At 41.9% G+C, this 21,161-nt stretch overlaps 1 protein-coding gene across 3 annotated transcripts; it reads right to left on the bottom strand.

Annotated features, from left to right (window-relative positions):
* Positions 1-11,268: 11,268 nt before the first annotated feature.
* LOC137101750 (LBH domain-containing protein 2-like) lies at positions 11,269-20,646 on the bottom strand. 3 transcript variants are annotated; one of them, XM_067480530.1, is made up of 4 exons: positions 20,437-20,646; positions 14,651-14,729; positions 13,691-13,865; positions 11,269-12,331 (listed from the first exon to the last, which is right to left on the bottom strand). In XM_067480530.1, exons 2-4 carry the CDS (start codon positions 14,726-14,728, stop codon positions 12,264-12,266), a joined length of 321 nt encoding a protein of 106 aa, XP_067336631.1. In that variant the 5' UTR covers position 14,729; positions 20,437-20,646; the 3' UTR covers positions 11,269-12,263. The 3 variants fall into 3 exon arrangements, with proteins under 3 accessions (XP_067336631.1, XP_067336630.1, XP_067336632.1); XM_067480529.1 differs by lacking the exon at positions 20,437-20,646 and adding an exon at positions 19,933-20,372; XM_067480531.1 differs by lacking the exon at positions 20,437-20,646 and adding an exon at positions 19,490-19,513.
* Positions 20,647-21,161: the final 515 nt, after the last annotated feature.

Here is a 21,161-nt window from a genome sequence, read left to right as displayed (position 1 = left end):
TTATCATAAATGTTGCAAACACGTTTTTATCCAAAAGCTGAGAACATAACGAGAGCAGATGCACTAAGGGCTGATGAAAACAAAGCTGCGCAGTCTTATTATGATTCTTCTTTTGGTTTAACTTCCTGCAGCCTTCACTGCAGCCAAGTCAGAGGAAAATCAGCCAGAGACATCTGGACTGATGCTACATGATTAAAGAACTTTTTAGGCCTTTTGTTTCTGCCATGATGAGCCAGATCAAAGCGAGTTTTACAACCCCAATTCCCAAAATGTTGGAAGGATGTGTAACCGTGGCTGCCATCAAATTCACAATGAGCTAATATTTTCCATGAAATGGTAAAATGTCTCAGTTTCAACATCTGATATGTTGTTTATTGCATTCTGTTTTTATTTTTCACATCGTACCAAGTTTTTTTTTCAAGAATTGGTTTGTAGTAAATTGGATGCTATAAAAACAGGATTTTAAAAAGGCAGTTGATGTGAGGCTCAAAGACGAGATAGGAATCTGCAACATTTTCTGAAATACCTGAATGAAGACATGAACAATCCATAAAACAAATTTATATTTTGTCCGAAACAACATTTTCATTGTTGTTAATATTCACATGCATATGTACGAAATCCATTAATATTTAAGTCTGGAGCAACAAGTGTAGAGCATTTACAGAATGTGATGAAGTAACATTTCTGCTAATCTGGTTGTATTTCACATCCAGCACCTTCTCATTCCTGAGGTTTGTCCAGTCCCTTTGTGTTACATGCTGATGCTCGGGGTACTTTCAGTGCAGCACAATGGAAACCTAGACGCTTGAATTTTTGACACCTAAAGCAATGATGTAGTATATAAAGCGAAAAAGTCTCATAGGGAGGTGATTGGGGAGAAGACAAGAAGACAAAAGACACAGGAGTCTTTCACAGGGGCTTTAATGATGATCGTAACACAACACGGCACACGTGTGTCGTAGTCTATGTTTTTAAGTCTTTAGTTTTTCTGTAATTTATCTTGTAACCGGAGCGGAAGTTTCTGTGCCCAACAGTAACCCGTGCTGTCTCCTAACGTAACCTCACCCTGAAGTTGTGTTCCATAACCGTAACGCAGTTTTTGTGTGTGTATGATGGTGGTAGACCTGTGGCGTCACTCTGATGTGTCATAGGACGTAAAAAGCGACACAATTTGACGCCTTAGGAAGCGTCATTATCTGATGCTGCGGGATGAGGACAAGTTCACTGGTATCAGCTCCATGTCCTCTGCAGTCCCAGAATCGCGTTAGTGTTCAGGTTCATGTTTCGTATCAATGTGGTAAAACGGATTCTGTAAAATTCAAATCACATTCAGATATTTTGATTAAAAAGAAGCAAAATATCCCAAAGTTCGCAGGGAAACAACTGTAAAGGTCTTTAACCGTTGGTGGCAGTGCCGTGCAAACGAAGACAAGTAGCTCACAATTTGGACCCAATGTTCACGATCCATGCACAGATAAATCCTCTACAGAGCAAGAAAAAAAAAACCAACCTCTCTCTGGAGCTCAGGAGATAAATGGTGAAGAAAGGGAAGCAGCAGGTCACACAGCTGCACTCTTCATCATCCACGTCCCCTGGGACCTTCGGCTCTTCCCAACCATCCTCCTCCAGCAGCAACCCGTTTGCCCTGTTGCCAGGCTGCCTGGGGAAGAATCCGGCAGCAGTTATGTTGTTCTCCAAAAAAAAAAAAAAACACAAGTAAGGTAGAAAGAGAAGAATCATTTCCCTCCGTCACTCAGGAACTCAATGTCTCTGGATTGAATGCTTTCCCATCACCCAGCGATCCACTTATTATTGAAATCTGTGAGCATGTACATGTAGAAAAGTACTGATAATGCGACATATATTGATAGATTTGACAGGAAAGATTTGTGTCATGAGGAACAGGTCAATTTATTTAGTGCAGTTAATTGTGTGAAATGTGACAGTTGACACAATTCAGCATATTCAAAATGGATCAAAGCTTCCGATAACAAAGGTTTTCCGACAATAGCGATGCAACAGTATATGAAGCTGTGTTTGCATCGTATCTTTGAATCAACTTTAAAAAGAACCGTGGCCTCTATTCCTCAGTACATTCGTAACATCAGCCATGCAGGGGGGGTATGAGAGGTTACAAATTAAAATGCTATGACACAGGGAGCTGGATAGACTTTTAAATAATGCATGAGGTGTCATCGGCTCGTGTGTGCCGAAGATGCGCAGGCCGTTCGGTGTGAGTGGCCCCCGAGGCTTTGAGCAGGTCGGTGAGCATCTTCTGCATCTCTGCTCTCGGTCTTAGGCCGCTGTGCAGGTGAAATCTACAAAGGCACAGTGTCACCGGTTACATACGTTTGAATCTTTTTGCAGTAACAATGTTTTATACACAGCAATCCTGCTCTTTAAATACTGAGCGTGGTTTATTGTGTACTTTGGCTTCAACTACCTGATCTGATCTGACTTAGACTGGAACACAGAGATCTTCCCTTTCAGATCTGGGTCACTACGATGCAGAGCAGCAAGAGAAGCTCCATCTGCAGGCGTGCGTTTTATTTCTGTGGTCTTGCTGCCAGCCCCCCCCCCCCCCCCCCCGTCGTTTGCCGCTCAGGTGAAATAGCTGCTTTATGAGACGAGAATGAAACCAGAGGCGAAAAGAACACTGCATGAGCTGAACGGAGCATCACAGGCTTGTGCCAACATCCACCACTGTGCCAAAGGCAGATTTCAGCCTGATTAATTTATTCACAGTGACTGATTATTAAAGCAAAACACCACAACTACCACTGGTGTCCATCCAAATGAAACCCAGTTCGTGGAGGAGCTGGAGTTTCACTGGTGAAATGTGTTCATCCTCTCCTCTGCTGTACTGCATGTGGGGATCTGCAGCCAATGACAAACCATCTGGGGGTCGAGAAAAGCTGCGAAGCTGCACTCGAGGACCTCGTCTGGACCTCAGAGTCGCCACATTTCACGCATTTATCTTGGACAATTTAAAACTTGCGTTGTTTGCATCTGTGTTACTTGTGTTGGCTCATTGCTGTGCAGCTGCAATCCCCTCAAAGATGAAGGGGGGTAGAGCGGGTGTCCACCAACCGCACAGTTAATCCTGGCTACGTTAAACCTCAAGTTATGTAATAGTCACTTGTACAAGTGGCAAATGAGTCATAATAATTGCAAAAACGAGTGGAAACTACTTTGAAAATCAATGAAGCTTATTATTGGATTCTAACTGATTGTAACTCGCTGCTAATTATTATTTTCTTTTTGTGGAGCTTTTTAGTTTGTTCACCTGTTTGCTCTTTGCTCTGTAAAAATACAGGAGCCAGCTACTGTAGGTGCTTTAAACACATGGAATTGTTGAGAAGAAGGTATTTATCAGTATTGGACGGAGTAGTCGGATACTTGGATACACGGAGGAGGAATATATTATACACATGGAATATACAGTGGGCCCAACTCCCCCATGGCCACGTGTCAAAGTGTCTCCGAACAAGCCATTGTACCCCCCAGACTGACAACCCCAGCTGCTGAGGTTGTGTGAGCCAGTGGACATCTGAGCTCGGGTCCCAAGCCCAGGGGACTGGGGAGGGGGCTGCATTCGGAAGAGCATCCGGCATAAAGACCTGAGCCAAATCAACAGCAACTCCAAGCTCCATGGGATAAGCGGAAAAAGAGAGGGAACATTTTTTTACTTTAATGAATGTGAAAGTCACTGAAAACATCTGTGAACTTGGGCCCGAATGAGATGCTGGTTTTTGTTACCTGCACAGTTCTCGATTCACTCATGTTATTAATTCTTAATTTCACTTGACCTTTCACAGTAGCCGAAAGCTGTGCCTGCTACTGGGAGCTTCAAGGAGCAATCTTTAAAAAAAAAAAAAAACAACATGTTGCCGTTATGATCACTGATGTGTGGCACAGTATTGCAGACATATGAACAAACTGCACCAAAGTGGACCCCTCCTTCCTGCCGGCCCCTTACGAAGCCTTTAGAAAACCATCTGGTGCAGTAGGTGGAGGCACGCTCCCTTCTCCTCCATCCCCACCCCCGCTCCAGGCTCCACCTGCAGAGCCGCCCCATCTAAAATTGATTACGGTGACATTTACTATTCATAGAAAAGGTTACTAGAGTAACCCGGTGCTGGGCTGCATGTTTGAGTGGAACATTATTCCCAAACAAATGAAGAGGCGCTCTTCACTGAACAGCCGTGTAGCACAGCCTCAATGACAAAACCGTTATGTAATGAATGTATTTGGTCTGCGTCATGGTTTTCTCCCCACTGTGTTCACACTCTCACACTGAAAAATAGACGGGATGAGCGTTTAAATTATTAGTGCAGAACCAACCCTGCAGGCTTTTGGCTTAGCTCAACATCCGCCGCCAGCGAGACCTTTTTCAAACCCTCTCGACCTTGTTTTCTCTTGTTTGTGGTTTCTCCTCATCACAAATACGCTTTAGTGCTCAGTGTGTTCATTACACTGCCTGTTGCCTCGTGGTGGTCAGCAGAACCGCACAAGCTCGGGGAGAACATGAAAAAAGGCCACAGCCTGCAGGGATTCAAACCGCGGACCCGCTAGCTGTGAGGTGGCAGCACTAACCACTCGACCACCGTTCTGCCTGCATCAAAGCATTGTTTTGATATTTCAGAATAAGGGCATGCAAACAACTGTCTGTGAAGGTTGACATTTGAATTTACTCTCTGGTAACATGCTGGAGGAGGTGCCTGACATGATTGGATGCATCTAGTTTATTGGTTACAGTGAAACCCAGCATGCAGTGAGCAAACAAGCCTGTCTCCACAGGTGACAGAAAATTATAGAAAAGGTCAGAAAATTCCCATTTAGCTGTAAATGTGTCTGTATGAACTAAGTCGTGGACCAAATGTTGAGCTGCACAGACATAGCTGATGTGCTGGAAGCTTTGGCGGGTTAAAGGGTCATTTCCTCAGATCAGGATTCGAAAATAAGTATTAATTTTAGAAAGTCTGCCTCCAACTCCATACAGAAAGGCTGGGATTCAAACCGGGGACCTTGTAGCTGTGAGGCGGCACCTGTAACCCCCCGGGTGGCAACGACCAGTAGAAATCTGAGTGACTGGGGATGGAAGTTGGGAGGCTACAGTGTCTTTAGCAAGTGAACAAACCCATGTCGACATTTGCAGGTAGGTCATGGTTTTCACTAATGGAGCTGAGCTTCATCTTCTGTCTACAACTTCTGGTTTCTCAGTCTGGCTGGTGGGTTTTTAATTGTTTTATGGGCAACAACATGCGCAATGTGCAGGACATTACCTGAGAGCAGAGCCAATTCATCAGCACGTATTCATTACATGCTGGCACAATTCATTATTGGCTCTCTGTAGCCATTAGTGGTGAATGTCTGGGCACTTTTGTTTTCTCAAAAGAGAAAACAACCATGAGAATCAGAAATGCAGAGTCAAAAATGCGGTTTAAGTTTAAGTTGAGTTAATATAATAAATAAAAAATCCCTCGGATTTATTCACTCTGCACTTTTTGCCACATACAGTAAAAGAAAGCAGCATCTGCAGGAAGCGTGTTTTAACTTGAAATAAGTCAAATATGCCTTACGTCAGAAGGCCCCTCTTAAACATAATGCAAAACAAAGATATTTTCTCAGAATTGTGATTAGAAAAACGTGTTTTCCTCGTTTACCTGAAGTGCGTTTGAACACACTTCATCTCCTGATTCGGCCGTCAGCTTCTGCACACAGAGCCCAAACAACATCTGCATGTGTTCCACTCGTCCCCCAGCAGCTACAAGTTGAAGTGTTTACGCTGGTTTTCTGCTGAACATTTCCAGTCACGGCCCCGTGCACGGCGGCCACGACAAGTCGAACACGGAGGTGTTTTGTTTTTTTTTTCAGTGCGTGGGCGACCAACCAGCAGGGCTGAGAGGCCTCAGAGGAGACGCAGCTCCTCCTCAGCGCTCTTCATACAATCAGACACAGTGCATCTCGCTGCTTTTAAATTTCGCCTGTGCACATTGGAGTGTTTCATCAAAGCCACGCTGGGTTTCATCAGCTTGGCCTTTCAAGAACTCTCTCTGCTTTTGTTTCATGGCACATTATCCGCATCACTTCGATATAATGAAGCACAAACCTTTGACCTGTTCTGAAACAGTTCCCTTGATTCAAGGCAACACTTGAGGTCTCTAAACCCACAGCAGAGAAAGCTCCGGTTATCACACGCGTTAACTACACAGAAGTCTTACATAAACATGGACATTAAACATGGACACTTCCAGCTATGCAACCAGGGTATAATAATGTGTACTCACGTGGTAAAATGTGTGGTCCAAAATTCTGTAGCATGATGCAATGACATTTTATTTCATGCCTTTCTGACAGGAGCACTTATGGATACACAGTACTGTCACTCTGTGTACAGGAAATAAAAAATACTAGCATTGCTTGTGCCGACCTGTTTTACAGTTTAATGAAACTGGGATCTTCATCATCGCCTTCTTAGCACAGCAGAAGTCTTCTCTCGCATGTACATTACCTTTTTACAATGGTTTTCACAGTTTCTAACACAGATGTCCTTCGGTGACCTAAAACTTTATTGACTTAACCGTGTGAACAAGTTGATAGAAGTTACTTGCAAAATGATGAATCCCTGCACAAACTTCTCCAATCATGCTCCTCTGTGCTGTTGTTAGTCTGGATCACGGATGTTGATGAGAACCTGAGGACTAATGGACAGGAGCACATGGAATTTCATGTTTTCATATTGATTTTTTGGGATATTTCCCCTCATGACTTTTGCTTGGTTTCTTTTTATTTGTCTGTATTTTCACTTTTAGTATTTACAGTGTTTAGCATTTCTGTGTTTGAACAAAATGGAGATGTCCACCATAGATCCTACATGTCGAAGACAATTGGATGCAGAAAGACATGCACACAGAATGGAATCAGGAAAATCTCTTTTTTACAGTATTTCAACAGATTATCTCAAAAAATTGATTTATTTTGTATTTTGTTGTCTACTGTGTAGTGACTGATTACATTGGTGTAAAAGTTTGAGCACAAGTTGTGTTGTTGGAGGGACAGATTTGCGTTTACTGCATGTTTCCAATGTTAGTGTTCGAGCGTTTTGTGTGTCATTTTTGGCAGTGAGCTTGTGTTTCAGCCTGTGTGTTCACTGCTTTGAAAATGTGACTTCAGATTGGACACACGTGTCTAAGCAAATGAGAAAAAGTGTAATTTAAAGCAGAATGACCACGCAGCAGAATTAGCACCTTTCTGACAGTTAATGCTAAAAACTAAGAAATAATAACTTTGTAAAAGTAGAGCTGCTGCATTTATTGCATTGATTTGTTCAGGTGTGCCTAATTAAGTGGTCAGTAAGGGTGTATGTTCATCTTCCATGTGCAAACTGCATCTTGTACTGTCTCTGATTGGTCTGATGTTACAGTGATGGTAAAAACCTCGTTATCCAGTCGTGACAAACTTTGAAAAGACAGTGTTCGGGCCGCAGATGGAGGGCGGGTGCACGTCAGCTCGGCCCATCACGGACACATTTGAAAGACCCGTTTGAAGCCAGCAGGAGTGGGAGATGAAAGTCCTGGCACAGCACACTTTGACATCATCAATACACGACTCCCTCACAACACTCAGCGGCTCTAATGGCCGTTAAAAGGTACTTTTAAAAAACACAGGATTACAAGTGGCCGCTGGCCTGGTCTGTGTGGTCTTCGCTCCAAAATGAACATGAATGAATTGTGCATAATGCAACAGGAGAGCAGCCAGAGGGGATACAGCGAGGAGAACGAGTGGATACATATTTACTGTGGCTGAGACTGGGATTAATGTTCAGGCAAAATGATGAATCTGTTGGTGAAAAATACAGAAACAAATTCTGCTTTCACTCATCTCAATTAAAGCCGGTTAAAGTGAACATTTATCCAAAGTAAAAACAAGAGTTGAGTTAAGTTTTGCTGACAAGTGAAAACTTTGTATGAGCAATAAGTATGAAATTAGTAGGGGAGAAGACATAAAGAAGAAAGAAAAGACAGAAGGAGAAACCGATCAATGTATGGATGAAAATCAAGAGAAGAAAAGGAAAAAGGTGGAAAAGCACAAAGTAGTGGATTTGAAAGGACAGTAACAGAGGACGTTAAGTAGAATAGGGAGAATGACTTAAAGAAAAAGAAGAAGGTGAAATAGATTGAAAGCCCGGGGACGGCGCGAAAAGTGGCCCAAAAAAAAAACCAGAAATCAAGAAGAGTGAAACGAGTAAAAATCGTGAATAAAGTGAATAAAGGTTTAGGAAAAAAGAGAGAAAACAGGAGAAAGAAAAGGAAGAACAGGGGTAGGCAGGAAGCAACGGAGCTGGAAAAAGTACTAAAATCTTCTACCTACTGGGGTTAAAAGTATCAATACCACAGTGTAGAAAAACGTACAAGCAGATACGTAGAGGCCCTGCAGTAAAACGTTACGTATGTACAAATATATTAGTGTTCACTGTTCTTACCCTGTAAGTTGTAAAGTGTTACCTAGTATCCAATTATACTTAAAGTACAAAAGTAAGAGCACATTATCTTAATGAAGTCTAATTATAATTAATATTGAATTATAATTAGAAATCCATTACGTGCGGTTTGTAAAGATGGAGATTATCTGAGCTGTTTAAAATCAAACAGTTGATTTTATTTTACGTTGATTCAGCTGTATCTGCAAAACGTCAGCTGAATGTACTGCAGTACAATGTGTATTTTCCCTCTGAAATGTTGTGAAATAAAGCCTAAAATGTAATTAAATAAAAAGGTCAAATCGCCAAAATTGTTCTTGAGTAAATGTACTTAGCTACTTTCCATTAATTGCAGGAGAAGAAAAGGAAAGATGGAAAGAAAAATGAAGAAATGAAGACAAAAGTTCTGTGAGCGTGGTCCCAGTATTTTCTACTGTTTAGTGAGAGAGAGAGGAAAATCAACACTTCACACCTTCAGAAAAACATCACAAACATCAGAATCTGTTGGTACGTCAGAGGCACATCAGTGAGTCTTGTGCAAATGCGTGACAGTGTTTTCCTGACTGCAGTGCTGCAGCAGTAAATGTTAAAAGCTTCCACCTTTGTTAGACTGTGTGTGTGTGTGTGTGTGTGTGTGTGTGTGTGTGTGTGTTTGCAAGACGTCCTCAAGATTAGAAAAGAGTGCGAGTCTGCCATCCTGTGAAAAACAGCTCCTTTTCATTGTGACATTTAAGAGATAATTGACACTGCAGAACCCCCCTCCACAACCTCCCCGTTTCACCCCCCCCCCCCCCCCTCCCCCTCCCCACGCCCTCGCAGCCTTGCTCCCCGCAGTCCTTCGTTTTCAGACGAGTGACCCCGCTTGCTCCGACGAAGTGCTCTTCGTGAGGTTGTCATCTGAAAGGTCAGATCCAGAGAGGGGACGAGGCATGAAAGAAACAAGATGGAGGAGCCCTCCATCCATCTCGCTGCCTGGATCAAGACACCGGCCTGACCTTTACCAGAGTATCAGCCTCAACAAGCTATCAAAGTGTACGTGGGAGCGCTGAACGTCTGAGTGTGTGTATACAAGTCAGCGAGGAAGAAAGAGAAACACAGAAAAGGACTTTAGAAAATCAACTCTTACACTTCTAACATTTACCTGCAACTAAGTCTTTTTATTTTCAGCAAAGAATTTCATTTTCCTCATGTGCACCACTGGTTACATTTAAGAGTCTGTTTCAGGTGGTAAAAAAAGTGCGCGTTTTTCTTAAACTTATGGTTTATACCGAAGGAAACTAATGATTAATTATCAATGTTTTATTTATAAAATGGCAAAATGAAGTGAAAATGCCCAGCACGGTTTTCCTAAAGCCCAAATCGATGTGATGTCTTCAAATTGCTTGTTTCGTCCGACCAATTATAAAAACATAAATTATTCACACAAAATAACTTAAAACAGAGAAAGAGAGAGTTTCAATTTTCATCAGCCGAAAAGCTGAACGCAAATAAGTTGGTGCTGAAGCTGTTCTGAAGCGACTTAGCTTTTAAATAATAATCACAACATGTTTGTGCTGTATATCACGATACACGATAATCACCTTTAAAAGACCTCAGAACTGGTGGACTTCACTCTTATTATCCAGGTGACCTGTGCAACATAAGTCTGCATTAAACCCTCCTCATTTCTATTAAGTAATAGTTTCTACTGGAACTTTTTTAGTCATGAATGTAAAAAGCAGGGAATCACAACTGAGTTAAATTTGACAAAGCTCTATTTATTCAAACTAGGCAAATGTTGGCAGCTGTGGAATAAAATAAATTAGATTATGATTTTTAAAAAATGAATAATTTCAAATGCTTTTTTATCTTCTTTGAGCTACATTCTTCATGTTTATGTAGCAGAGGAACCATCGACTATGAGGCAACCTGAGGCCCCTGTAGGGTGAGATGCACATGTTCTACATGTTAAGGATAAACTGGATGGGGACTACTTATTTATACGTGCATACTTTTGATTATTCAGAAGTAATAATTATTAGAGGGAAATGTGTTTTAGAAGTTAATTACAAATATACAGTTTCCTGCAGTGAAACTGCATCATTGAATACAGGACCAACCTGCAGTGGCTTCAGAGATCAGCAGATATGACAATGCCTCCCTTTGAAAAATCTAAAAGTGCATCAAGCCGCACTTAAACATACAGTGTGAATCCAGGCGAGGTGCTGTGGAGTCACTATGAAGCCAAGTGAAACTGTAAAACAACAGCGGCGTGAAAACCGTTCAAACAGCGAGGTGCAAACTGACTCGTGGTGCAGAAAGTTAGTCATGGTTTCTGTTACATTACCTTTCCTCGTGAATATTGATGAATAATATGCTGCCAGGTTTTTTTTTCCTCTTCACAACACATCCAGTATATTGGAAATATTGCCCGACTCTAATTTCAAACAGCTTTTTAAGAAAATGATGTGATGCATACTGCCCTGTTTTTTAGGATGTTTTAAAGGTGCAGAATTCGTGAAGGATCAGTTAAATCGATTAGAACATCAACATACTGCTCATAATGCAGCAAGGTCCATTTGTTTAATGGACGATTTAGGTCGTCCACACAAGATCAACATCCACGGTACCACAGCAGAACGTGTTCCGCACGTTGATTTGGCATCAGTTTTTACGCCGGTAGGAACATCCAGCGTAAAAATTCATTAATCGAATCAACGTGCGGAACAGCGTCCGCCCCCCATTTCACACAAGACAAATCCAGCACAAAGAACAGGGGGCAAATAAGTAGAAGAATATTTACGAATTTTGAAAAGATTTATTATTTATTCTGCAATAATTTAGGTTTCCAATAGTTTAAAAAATATGTCTGTGACCAAGCAGCACACATCTAAAATATACTGGTTTGTTTTACTTCTGTAGTCTGTAGCAAAATGGAAAGCATTGAAACTCCTGTGAACAAATCAAGTAAAACAGAACACGCCACTATTCCCTTTAACACCAACTGTGTGAAGACATTGTTTACATTATTATATTAAACAACACCAAATAAATTTGTTCAATCAAATACTGCTCCTTCGAACATTTGACATATTATTAGAAAGTTATTAGTGAGAGCAAGATCACCAACTACAGCAGTCACCACTCAACAAACAGTGATGTAATTTACATCTAAAGTTAATGTAAAAACTCTGCACAAAATAAACTAGCTACTATCAGTAGTAGTAGTAGTAGTAGTAGTAGTAGTAGAAGTATGGCACGCATGAGCTAAGACAGCATTTAGAAACATCAGTCCAGATTAGATATGCAGATGATATAGTGGGCATCTGGACAGTAAGGGCTTGGAGCCAGAGAGAGAGAAAAATGTATCTAACTTACCAAATAGTAAATATAAAACCATAAAGCTGCAAATGTCACAACAGTCATATCGAATGGGGAAGATTCTGACATTAAAAACATGTCGACTGCTGAAAATTTCCAGGCAGACAACCAAAAAAAAAAAAAAGTTTATCAAAGGCCGGAAAGAAAATGTTTTCAGGATAGAAACTTGGTCCCTTCAATTATGTTTAAATGTGTCAGGACACGTTTTCAGCAGCATAGATGTGGCAGTGGAAAGGGAAAAACACCTGTACACTTATTGTGAAGGTGACTCTGGCTGCAAGCCCATGAGCTGGGATTCGGGAACTTGTTTCTCTACCTTTTCTATCCCAGAAATTAGCTCTTCTATTGCTTTCTATTTGTATTCATCCAGGGGTGGACACACTCACAGTAGCAATGGACTTTGCAGGAGGAGAGTTTTTCAGTCGGAGTCCTGCATTTCTGCCCCTGAAGCCTCTTCATCCACACCGACGTCCGATGCCTCCTCATCTGGAAGAACGTGCAGAAGTTCAATTAGTCTGGCAAGTAAAAGGTCACTTTGCTTTTTTGGGGATCGGACGCCATGTATGTACAATGGTACACGTATTGGCTTACAGGGTGTGAGTTACAGCAGATGTTTAGCATCAGTCTTATGGAGGATGAACATGAAACTAATACTGTCATCCTGTTAAAAGCTTGTGGCCCGTTTGAAACCACAAATTGTGCAAACACATCTACTAAAGGTAGAGGTGAAAGTAAAAGGCTTTCGTCAGTAGCTTTCCAGCCTTTATCCACAGATAACCGCTGGCTCAAGATCCATATTTACTGAACATGACACTGGACTTATGAAACTTTGAGCAAGAAAGTCAATTTTTCCAAAGCGTCCAATTATTCCTTAACCATGCATATACTGTATGTTGGTCACAATTCTTTCAAATGTAAAAAAAAAAATAATAATGTTATAAAAAGATGATGCATTTGTGTTAATATTGGTTCAACTTTTAGGGTAACTCTCGAAACATCCCCAGTTTTGGCTTCAGATCCCGGCTCACAATAACGTTCCTCGTTGATTCTTTTTTTTTGTTGGGTGCAAAAACAAGCAGTCATTGTTCAACAGTCCTGATTTTGTTACGGCCTTTTTCTTGAAAATCGGTTTAACAAGCAATACGGTCCTAAATGATCCGTTTGCAGGGTCTTGCACGTCACCCAGTCAAAGTCAGAAATGTACATACACATACAGCATTAAAACTGTCAACAAAATCATAAATACATTTAGAAATAACCGGTGAACAGAACAAAAGTAAGTCCTGAGCTCCTGGTCATGTTTGTGCAGCGATGGGTCTAATAAAGAAGAAATGTCTTTTCACACAAGATGGCTGTATCCTCGACGTTACCAACAGCCGAGATGTTTATATTGCAACATTCATAAAATACCGTTTTCGCGATGCCATGTGAAACATCCCACTCAAAAGAACACAAACATAATCTCACCCCCTGTTTATATTATATCACCTTAACCTGACACGGTGAGAAAATGATTAATCTCTCTTTAAATGCATTAAACAAAGATGTATTTAAACCTCTGACTTTCAACTGCGTGTTTTGATTAACTTGATTATGGTTTGATTAAGTCAACAACCATAGAAAAGGACGTAACCTCACGTTGCAAGTTGGTGAAATGAGAAGCCAAACCCTCACCCTAAAAAAACGCACAGTGTCTCTGAGACGAGCTTGGTTGCAGTGCATCACTGTGTGTGAACACAAGGTGCTTTATTACCTTTGAGCAGGAAATAACCCTCAAAGATTCCAAATACCTTCTGAGAAAAGGAGCAGCTCTACATTTGAGGACAAAGTACAAATCCTCCTCACCTGCAGCTTGTCCTTCTGCAATCTGTCTTTCAGCTGGGGCGTCCGGGGAGCTTGGCTCGTCTGGCGGCCAGCGGAGCTCGCCGCTCTCCACCTCTGCAGCGTCCGTCGGCTCCACCACAATGGAGGGAAGCCTCTTGGACAACTTTGGATACCTTTCATGGGTCTCTGGGAAGATCTGGTGAAAACCTATGTAAGGTTAACTGAATATCATATTCGGGGTGGAAGTGACGTGAGGGCACAGGACTCAGGGGGCTGAGACGTTACTACGTTTCGTGTTTGAAAGAGCTCAATTAAAATGACCACCCCTCCTCCTTCTGGGAAAAGGTTACACACACACACACAAAAAAAAAAAACGAATCAAGAAAACTACACCTGAAGAGCTCTGTGTTAAAATGATCAAATTGCAAATCACTTAAAATCTGTATCTGAAAATATTTTCATTTAAATTCCCATCAAATTAGAATTTGATGTCAGCAGCACATTTCAAAGACGTTGGGACAGGGGCAGCAAAAACTGGAAAGACACGGGCGAATGTTTCCTATAAAGCTCCAGCCAGTGGTCTGGTCAGTTTGTGAATGAGTTTGTTGCATTGCCTCTTTTCTGATCAAAGTGCTAAAAATGTCCCTGTCCTAAAAATCCCCAGATCAGTGCTGCACAAACATTATTTTCTCTAGAAGCTGTAGTTTTCTGTAGCCTGTTTCACAAAGGAGACCTTCACCTACACTTGACTTAACAGGGATAAAGCTTACACTGCAGCTCACTTGTCCTTTTGGCTAAACTGGAGAAGACAAATACCATTTACTCACATCAGGGCCGAGTCCAGCTAACACTGTTAGCAGCGTCTACTCACATTTTCCCCTTTGCTCATCACTTCTGTGACTCACTGCTGTAAGCTTTCTTCTCAAATGAGGGAATCATCTAAACACAAACGCACACACTCACTCACACCTGGAAGGATACTGCGTCCTGATCTTCTCCTGCTCCTCCCCCGCTGAAGTCCTCCGTCCCAGGCTCCAGAGAGTTCATCACCTCAGTCATCCTGGGGGCAAACACGTGCTGATGTTTCAAATGCATTTTTCTGTGGCAATTTACCAAAGACAGCATTCAAACTATCTACTGCAACAGAGATTGTGGAATAGAATGTGTTTATTACTATCCAAGTGAGTTTTATCCGTCAAAATGTCTTGTTTGGATCGATTTAACAATCAGTGGGGAGCAGCATCCACAAAAAAGATGCAACACAACATGACATTAAGCTGCTGTTGGCCCATCGTGCCCATGCAAAGGACCAATCCTCCTGTTTGTGCTGTTCAACTTGAAAATGTCACCATGACCAAAGGTAAAACACTCACAGTGCTGCGTATTACAAAGCACTGTGCTGTGGCTTTTTCCATCTCATAGGTTTTAAACGCTCATTGCATGGACTTCCTGAATATTTCGATTGTCTCAGTGGTAGAGAAGGCAACACAGTGCCTTGCATTTTCCATCCACGTAACATGGATCTAATTTCAGTCTAATAATCGCGTACCATGTTTTACAAAGGGTTTTACTGTACAGGTGTTTCTACCAGCTGAGTGGCTGCTTATGGCTGAATATGTTCACGAGTGTAGATTGTGAATAATAGTTGGTAACAATGTGAACAGGGTAAAGAACGGAGCTTTCTTCCATAAATAACCACATCTATAACAACACTCCTCATGTTGCCTGTTCCAGCCAGATGCGGTCCGGCTGCTCGCTTGTCGAGCATCAGGCCACCACTGCCACTAGTGCGTCATCCTATTTGGTCCAGAGCCGCACCCCAAACTAGCTGAAGAAGTTAGTATCTAATCGCGGCTCACAGATCGGGGGGGGGATCAGTGAATGAGTATTAGAAGAATATTGTTAGCTTCTCGTGCACACAGTATAGTGAGGCACTAGTTTTTTTGGAGGTTTTCTGCATCTGGAGGCCTTGTGGAGAAGATGTACTGTAACAGACAGACAGTATCTGCAGTGTCCACCGTGCAGATGGTGCCGGGGATCATTCTTACATGTCATACCCCTCCACCTCCTCAAGTCTCCACAGTCACTGACATGTTATGCCGAGACAGAAATCGCCATCTTAACCATATTGTGACCAGTGGCTCAGCAGAGTAGCCACATCGTCCTTTTCCTTTATTTTCTTACGTAGGAACACCTGGGTGTTCATTGCCACTTCCTAAAAATAATCCCGAGTGCAGAATTGATGCCGAATTTTCATTACAATCCTTCTCTATTCGTCCACAGAAAGAGCCGACAGTATCAGTCCTCCTCTCGCTAGTGAAAGGCAGGTGTTACATGTGACAAGTTATCAGAAACACCACTTTCCATACAATCCGACCAACAGTTGCTGTTGCCATGGGGACGAACAATGGAGATTTTATGCCTCTCATTGTCTGAAAAGTGCACTTTGCTTGAATGCGTGAGGCCGGGAGCTGATTTGGGGGTATTCATGCGTGCTGTTACGCAGCAATTACCGCCGTCAGGACGGGGCCGCGTTGTGTCGAGACTTGTCTTTGAAACCTGGAATTGCTCCTCCCCCTTCCCTCATCAGCTAAGACACAATACAGCCTTTATTCCTCATCAGAGGCTCGCATTGTTCCTCTGGAGTCTGTGCGGTCACTCTGGATGGTGTCATGCACAAGCTTTTTAGGTAGCAACTGGAGAGGAGGCCTGTGGAGCTCTGCACATGATCCCGGTCTAACCTTGTTTCTGAGAAGTGCACTCGCTCTGCAGGGACGTGAAGCGTAACAGACAGAAGAATTTAAATGTTGATGCCAGGCATGAAACTTTAGTCTTTTTTTTTTTTTTCTTCAGCCGATTATTAATAATACTTTATATGACTCATTAGATCGGAACAAGGTCACCCATGTGTTAAGGCCTGTGTGTTTACAGGAAGCTGCTTCACTTCTGCCTCAAGAGAAATGATGCAAGTGGAAGTTAAAAATGTTTGAAATATAATGCAGCTAATAGAGGTGTACAGTAGGACAATCAAGGTCAAATCCTAAACCTTAGCGGGTATTTCATTCTTGATTTTCGTTTGGCCACAGCCCCATTTTATTTTGAAATAGCTCACCTTTTTGTAACCAGGAATATTTTTCCTGTCCAGCAGTAAAATGTCCAGCGCTTCAGTTTTGTATTTTACTGTAGCTGATGAAAGATAAAGCAGCAAGTGTTTCATGTTGCGGCTCAAAATGTCTAACTGTACCTACAGTAACGACAACCCTATACCTGACTACCTTTAAAGCTGGTGTGACAAACCTGCAGCCTTAAGGTATTTACAACTACATGCATTTGAATTGTGTAATTTCAATATTGGCTCCATTTTGCTCGGCAGCTTCTGTCAGACTGTCCTTGTTATTCGCGTGCTGCTGAGCTTACAGTGGCTTTTTAGAGACGTTTTCTTCTTCTAATTTCAGCTGCTTCCTGTTGCAGCTGAAAAATGACACTAGGAGAACAGTGACAGTGACATAAACCAGTAAAGTTGTGGACCAAACACAGAAACAATGGCCTTAAAGTCACCGTAAAGCTTCTTAAAGGTTGTCTGTTACACAATCGGACACACTGTTATCAGAAATCTCCTTCTAGGGGTCTGTAGGTGGCCAAACTCTAAGGGAAGTGTGGAGGTTTATGATGCATTGCTTGAAAAAATATTTCCACATTTTTGAAAATATGCTTGTTTGCGTGCTTACTGAAGCCTAAATAGGATTATCAATACCTGTGTCATGGGTTGTAGAAATACTGAGTTTAATCTACACGTTTAATCCACACGTGTACTTTTTAGGATGTTTGGTGGCATAAATTTATTACCAATAGCTTTAAAACCATGTCAGTGGGCTGTAGAATAAATAAATTGTTCATTAGAAATATATATATATATATATATATATATATAATCTGCTGCCTCTTGTCTGTGTCTTCAGCATTACATTGTCTCTGTTCATTTCTCTCCCTCTGTTTTTCACCAATCCTCTCTTTCTGTGTGACTCCCCACTTTTCCCACCTGCCAAAAAGTATTAAACGATATTTAGTAATGTTTACTTCTTAAAATGGCAAAATTTTCCGTTTGAACGATAGAAATGTGCTTTAAATGGCACATAAATGTAAGCACAATGTGATTTACATGATAATTATGGCTTAATACAATGCGCCGTGACGCTATGATTATGCGAGGTTTGTATTGTTGAATTGAACAGTTAGTAACTGTAAAAACTCTTCATCCCCGTGGTAACTGGGGCTCCTCTGATTGAATGTTGTGGTGAACAGGACAGAGACATAATGTTAATCCTCTCCTGAACACAGTGGACAGAACCTGCTCGTCCTCTCTCACCTTCTCTCCGTCTCCTCCTCATCCTGAACCCTATCTCTTCCCATGCCAAAGCTCGGCTTTGATGATGCAGTCGTTTCATTTCCTCTGTAGGCGCCGTGAACACCGGAACGCTCAATATATGAAAATGTTACCGGCCTCCACTGGGAAAATCTTGCAATGAAAATGAAATATTCGAATCTCATTTCGACAGGTCTTTCAACCCTTTACACGAACCGAAAGGATTAAAGCAGCTTTTCAACTTGTGTTGTGCATTTAACAGTCTGACCTTGTATAGACGGGATGTTGGATTCATTCAAGCGAAACTAACCAGGCGGTGTAGAACCAAAGAGAGGTTGTCTGCGACCACACACAAGCTATTTGTCAGATAATGTCTGAGGATAAAGACAATACATCCGCGGATATAATCGGCCCTGAACTACAGGCTCTAACTGAGAACCTGGATCTACTTCAGTGGACTCAGCTGTGTGTCTGGTTTGTTGAGACCCTTCACTTTACCCACGGTGAATCCTCATATGAGACAGTTATCTTGGCGTTGTGAGGTCTGGACGTTGGGGCCCTTGTTGGTGCGTTCGGCATGGAGCCAACAGTTCATTAGCTTAGCTTAGCACAAAGGCTGGACACATGGGGGAAACGCTTACCTGGCTCTGCCCAAAGATAACGTCCAAACTAATATATGTCATTTCTAGTTTGTTTGTTCGATGCAAGCTACCCAACAAACAATCCATTTGCTGATTTGCTGTATGGATTGAACATAAAGGAAGGCAATGGGCATCACTTTTGCAAGTGCTAGCTTGGGACTGTGCTACACCCAGCCCAGTGCTTCAGGTGTCAGGTTATTGAAATACACTAAATAAGAAGCTGCAAAACTTAAAAAATCTATTGGAAATAACTGTGAATGGTCACTGGAGCAAACATCACTTAAAAGTGAAAATCTCTGCACTGCTGCCGAGGCGCATGGCTTCCAAAGCACCTCTGCACAATAAAATACGTTTGCGATATACTTCTAATTTTAAAAAGCAAGTTAATAACTGTATTTTTAGCTACAGTGCTTCAGTAAATGTCCTGCAAAACAGAAACATGGTCAACTGTCACCTTATACAAGCTGCAACCAACAGATGTTATTTACAATTTCAGACATTTTTAAAAAGCCTGACCAATAATTTCATGAAGCTTGAACTATTTTGAGATTTTAGCAACTAACAATTATTCATCAGATTAAATGATAAGGAGAATAATCATTAGTCGCAGCCCATAAAACCAACAGCAGGAGCCAAAAACCCACAGAAGCTTCCTGATTTAATGGAGCTTCACTCTCTTCATGCTGAATTACAGACTTGAGTTTAGAGCCAGATGCTTGCAGCTATTAGGGGTTTTTGAAAAAGAAAAAAAACAAAAAAACAAATCAGATTTCCACATGAAGAACACCCAAATCTCCGGAAAATTATTCAGCTCACAGCCACAGTGTCTTCTCCCGTCCTCAGTGTTTGCTGCTCAGATGAAAGATGTACATCTGGTGTGACCTCACAGATTAAAATTCCTCCTCTCTCTTCTGTCCATCATGAGATTCACCATGGTGGAGACGGTCCAGTTAAAGGGACAGTGGATGCCAAAACTGAACATTCCTGAACACCTCCAGACAAAGTGTAATTCCAAACTGAATTTCATTTTTGCAGAAATATTATACCGAGCGTAGGGATGGCCCCTCTGCTGTCTCTCTTTTTATTGCCACAGCTTCGCTTCAAACACTTTTCAGCCCCATTTCCAGCTTCTAAGTCAGAGCAGCACCACCTCCTCAAATGCAGGTTCCTTGGATGCATCCAATAAGTTTTTACAGCCCAAGGACATAGAAACAAAATTCAGTCTAGAGCCAAATATAGTAATATTTCTCTGTACTTACCACACAGCCTCGTAGAAATGTTCCACTGCCCTGTTTCTGCAGCTGTTACATTTGATGTGTCCTGTCTTCATTGCCCCATTTCACATTTCCTGTTCTGTTTTTTTTTTTTTCACTCAAACGCTCTTAGTTAATGTTCAAACGCCGCAGAAACTCATTGTCCTACACTGGAAATATTCGCAGAAATACTAAATGCCTACACTGTGTAGGTGTGGAGCACCGATTCTACCTGCCTGGCACACAACAGGTAGCCAGCACATACTATTATTCCATTTAAAAACCGATACGTGAAACGCAGCTTTCTGCCCACAGTCCTCACGCCCACTGAGAGACAACCACCAGCGCACAAAATCACAAGCCGAAGCGGGTTTTTGGTGCAGTTTTTAAATAATAAGCTGGACAGTTATTCGGTTACTTCTGCAGCAAATAAACGAAAGAAGGTTGTGGTTGAGTTTTGGGGTTAAAGAAGCGTTTGTCTGCGCGTTTGGAGAGAGGTTGAATCCGTACCTGTCTGCGGGCTGATCCGGTGTCTCAGAGCAGGATGGTCTCCGTCCTCCGCTGCTTCATCACACTGCCGCTGCTGATGCTGCTGCTGAGGATGATGATGGTAGTGATGATGATGATGATGATGATGATGATGCGGGCTGTTGTGGGCGACAGGCGGCGGGGCGCGCTGGGCTCCCGGTGAAGTTGAAGCTCGCGTCAAAGTGTTCAGAGACTGCGCAGTGGAGCGGGACCGGTGCTGCTTTCAATAACGCTCGGAATATATAAAAGTAGACAGTGTTTTCTTTTTTGTTTTTTGTTGTACAATAATGTTAATACTACATCCTATATTATATACACACCGATCAGGCATATAACATTATGACCACCTGTGCAATTTAATGCAATCCAATACAGCAGCTGGGCCATGAATTCTATTTTACAAGGTTAAAATTTCTCAGTTTTTCTTATTTATTGCTGAGGTCAAAATGTGTAGTGGAGTCGTACTGGAGCACATTATAAGAAGAGATGGTTCTAATGTTTTGGCCACTACATTTAAAATGAATAAGGCGGCATTATCACCTCTCTGACAATTCTGATAGACATTGTCCCTCTTCTTAAGTCAAATGTTACTAGATCTTGGAAGAATTAAGGAACCATCTCAGTTTAATACATTCTACGTTCTATTTATACTCAAACCCAAGAAAGGAACCACCCTCACAAAACATGAATGAAGAAACCAGGTGCAC

Source organism: Channa argus, chromosome 16, assembly GCF_033026475.1.
Source record: "Channa argus isolate prfri chromosome 16, Channa argus male v1.0, whole genome shotgun sequence".
NCBI lineage: Eukaryota > Metazoa > Chordata > Actinopteri > Anabantiformes > Channidae > Channa > Channa argus.
Note: the sequence above shows the minus strand (reverse complement) of the source record. Positions and strands in the feature narration are given on the sequence as shown.

What these genes read in the sequence shown, in the direction of transcription:
- LOC137101750 (XM_067480529.1), bottom strand. Translation starts at nt 20,003, where the DNA reads ATGAAGACAGGACACATCAAATGTAACAGCTGCAGAAACAGGGCAGTG. An exon ending in CATTTCTACGAGGCTGTGTG is followed by an intron (nt 14,730 to 19,932) that starts GTAAGTACAGAG and finishes GTTTGCCCCCAG; the next exon opens with GATGACTGAGGTGATGAACT. An exon ending in TGCAGAAGGACAAGCTGCAG is followed by an intron (nt 12,332 to 13,690) that starts GTGAGGAGGATT and finishes ACGTTCTTCCAG; the next exon opens with ATGAGGAGGCATCGGACGTC.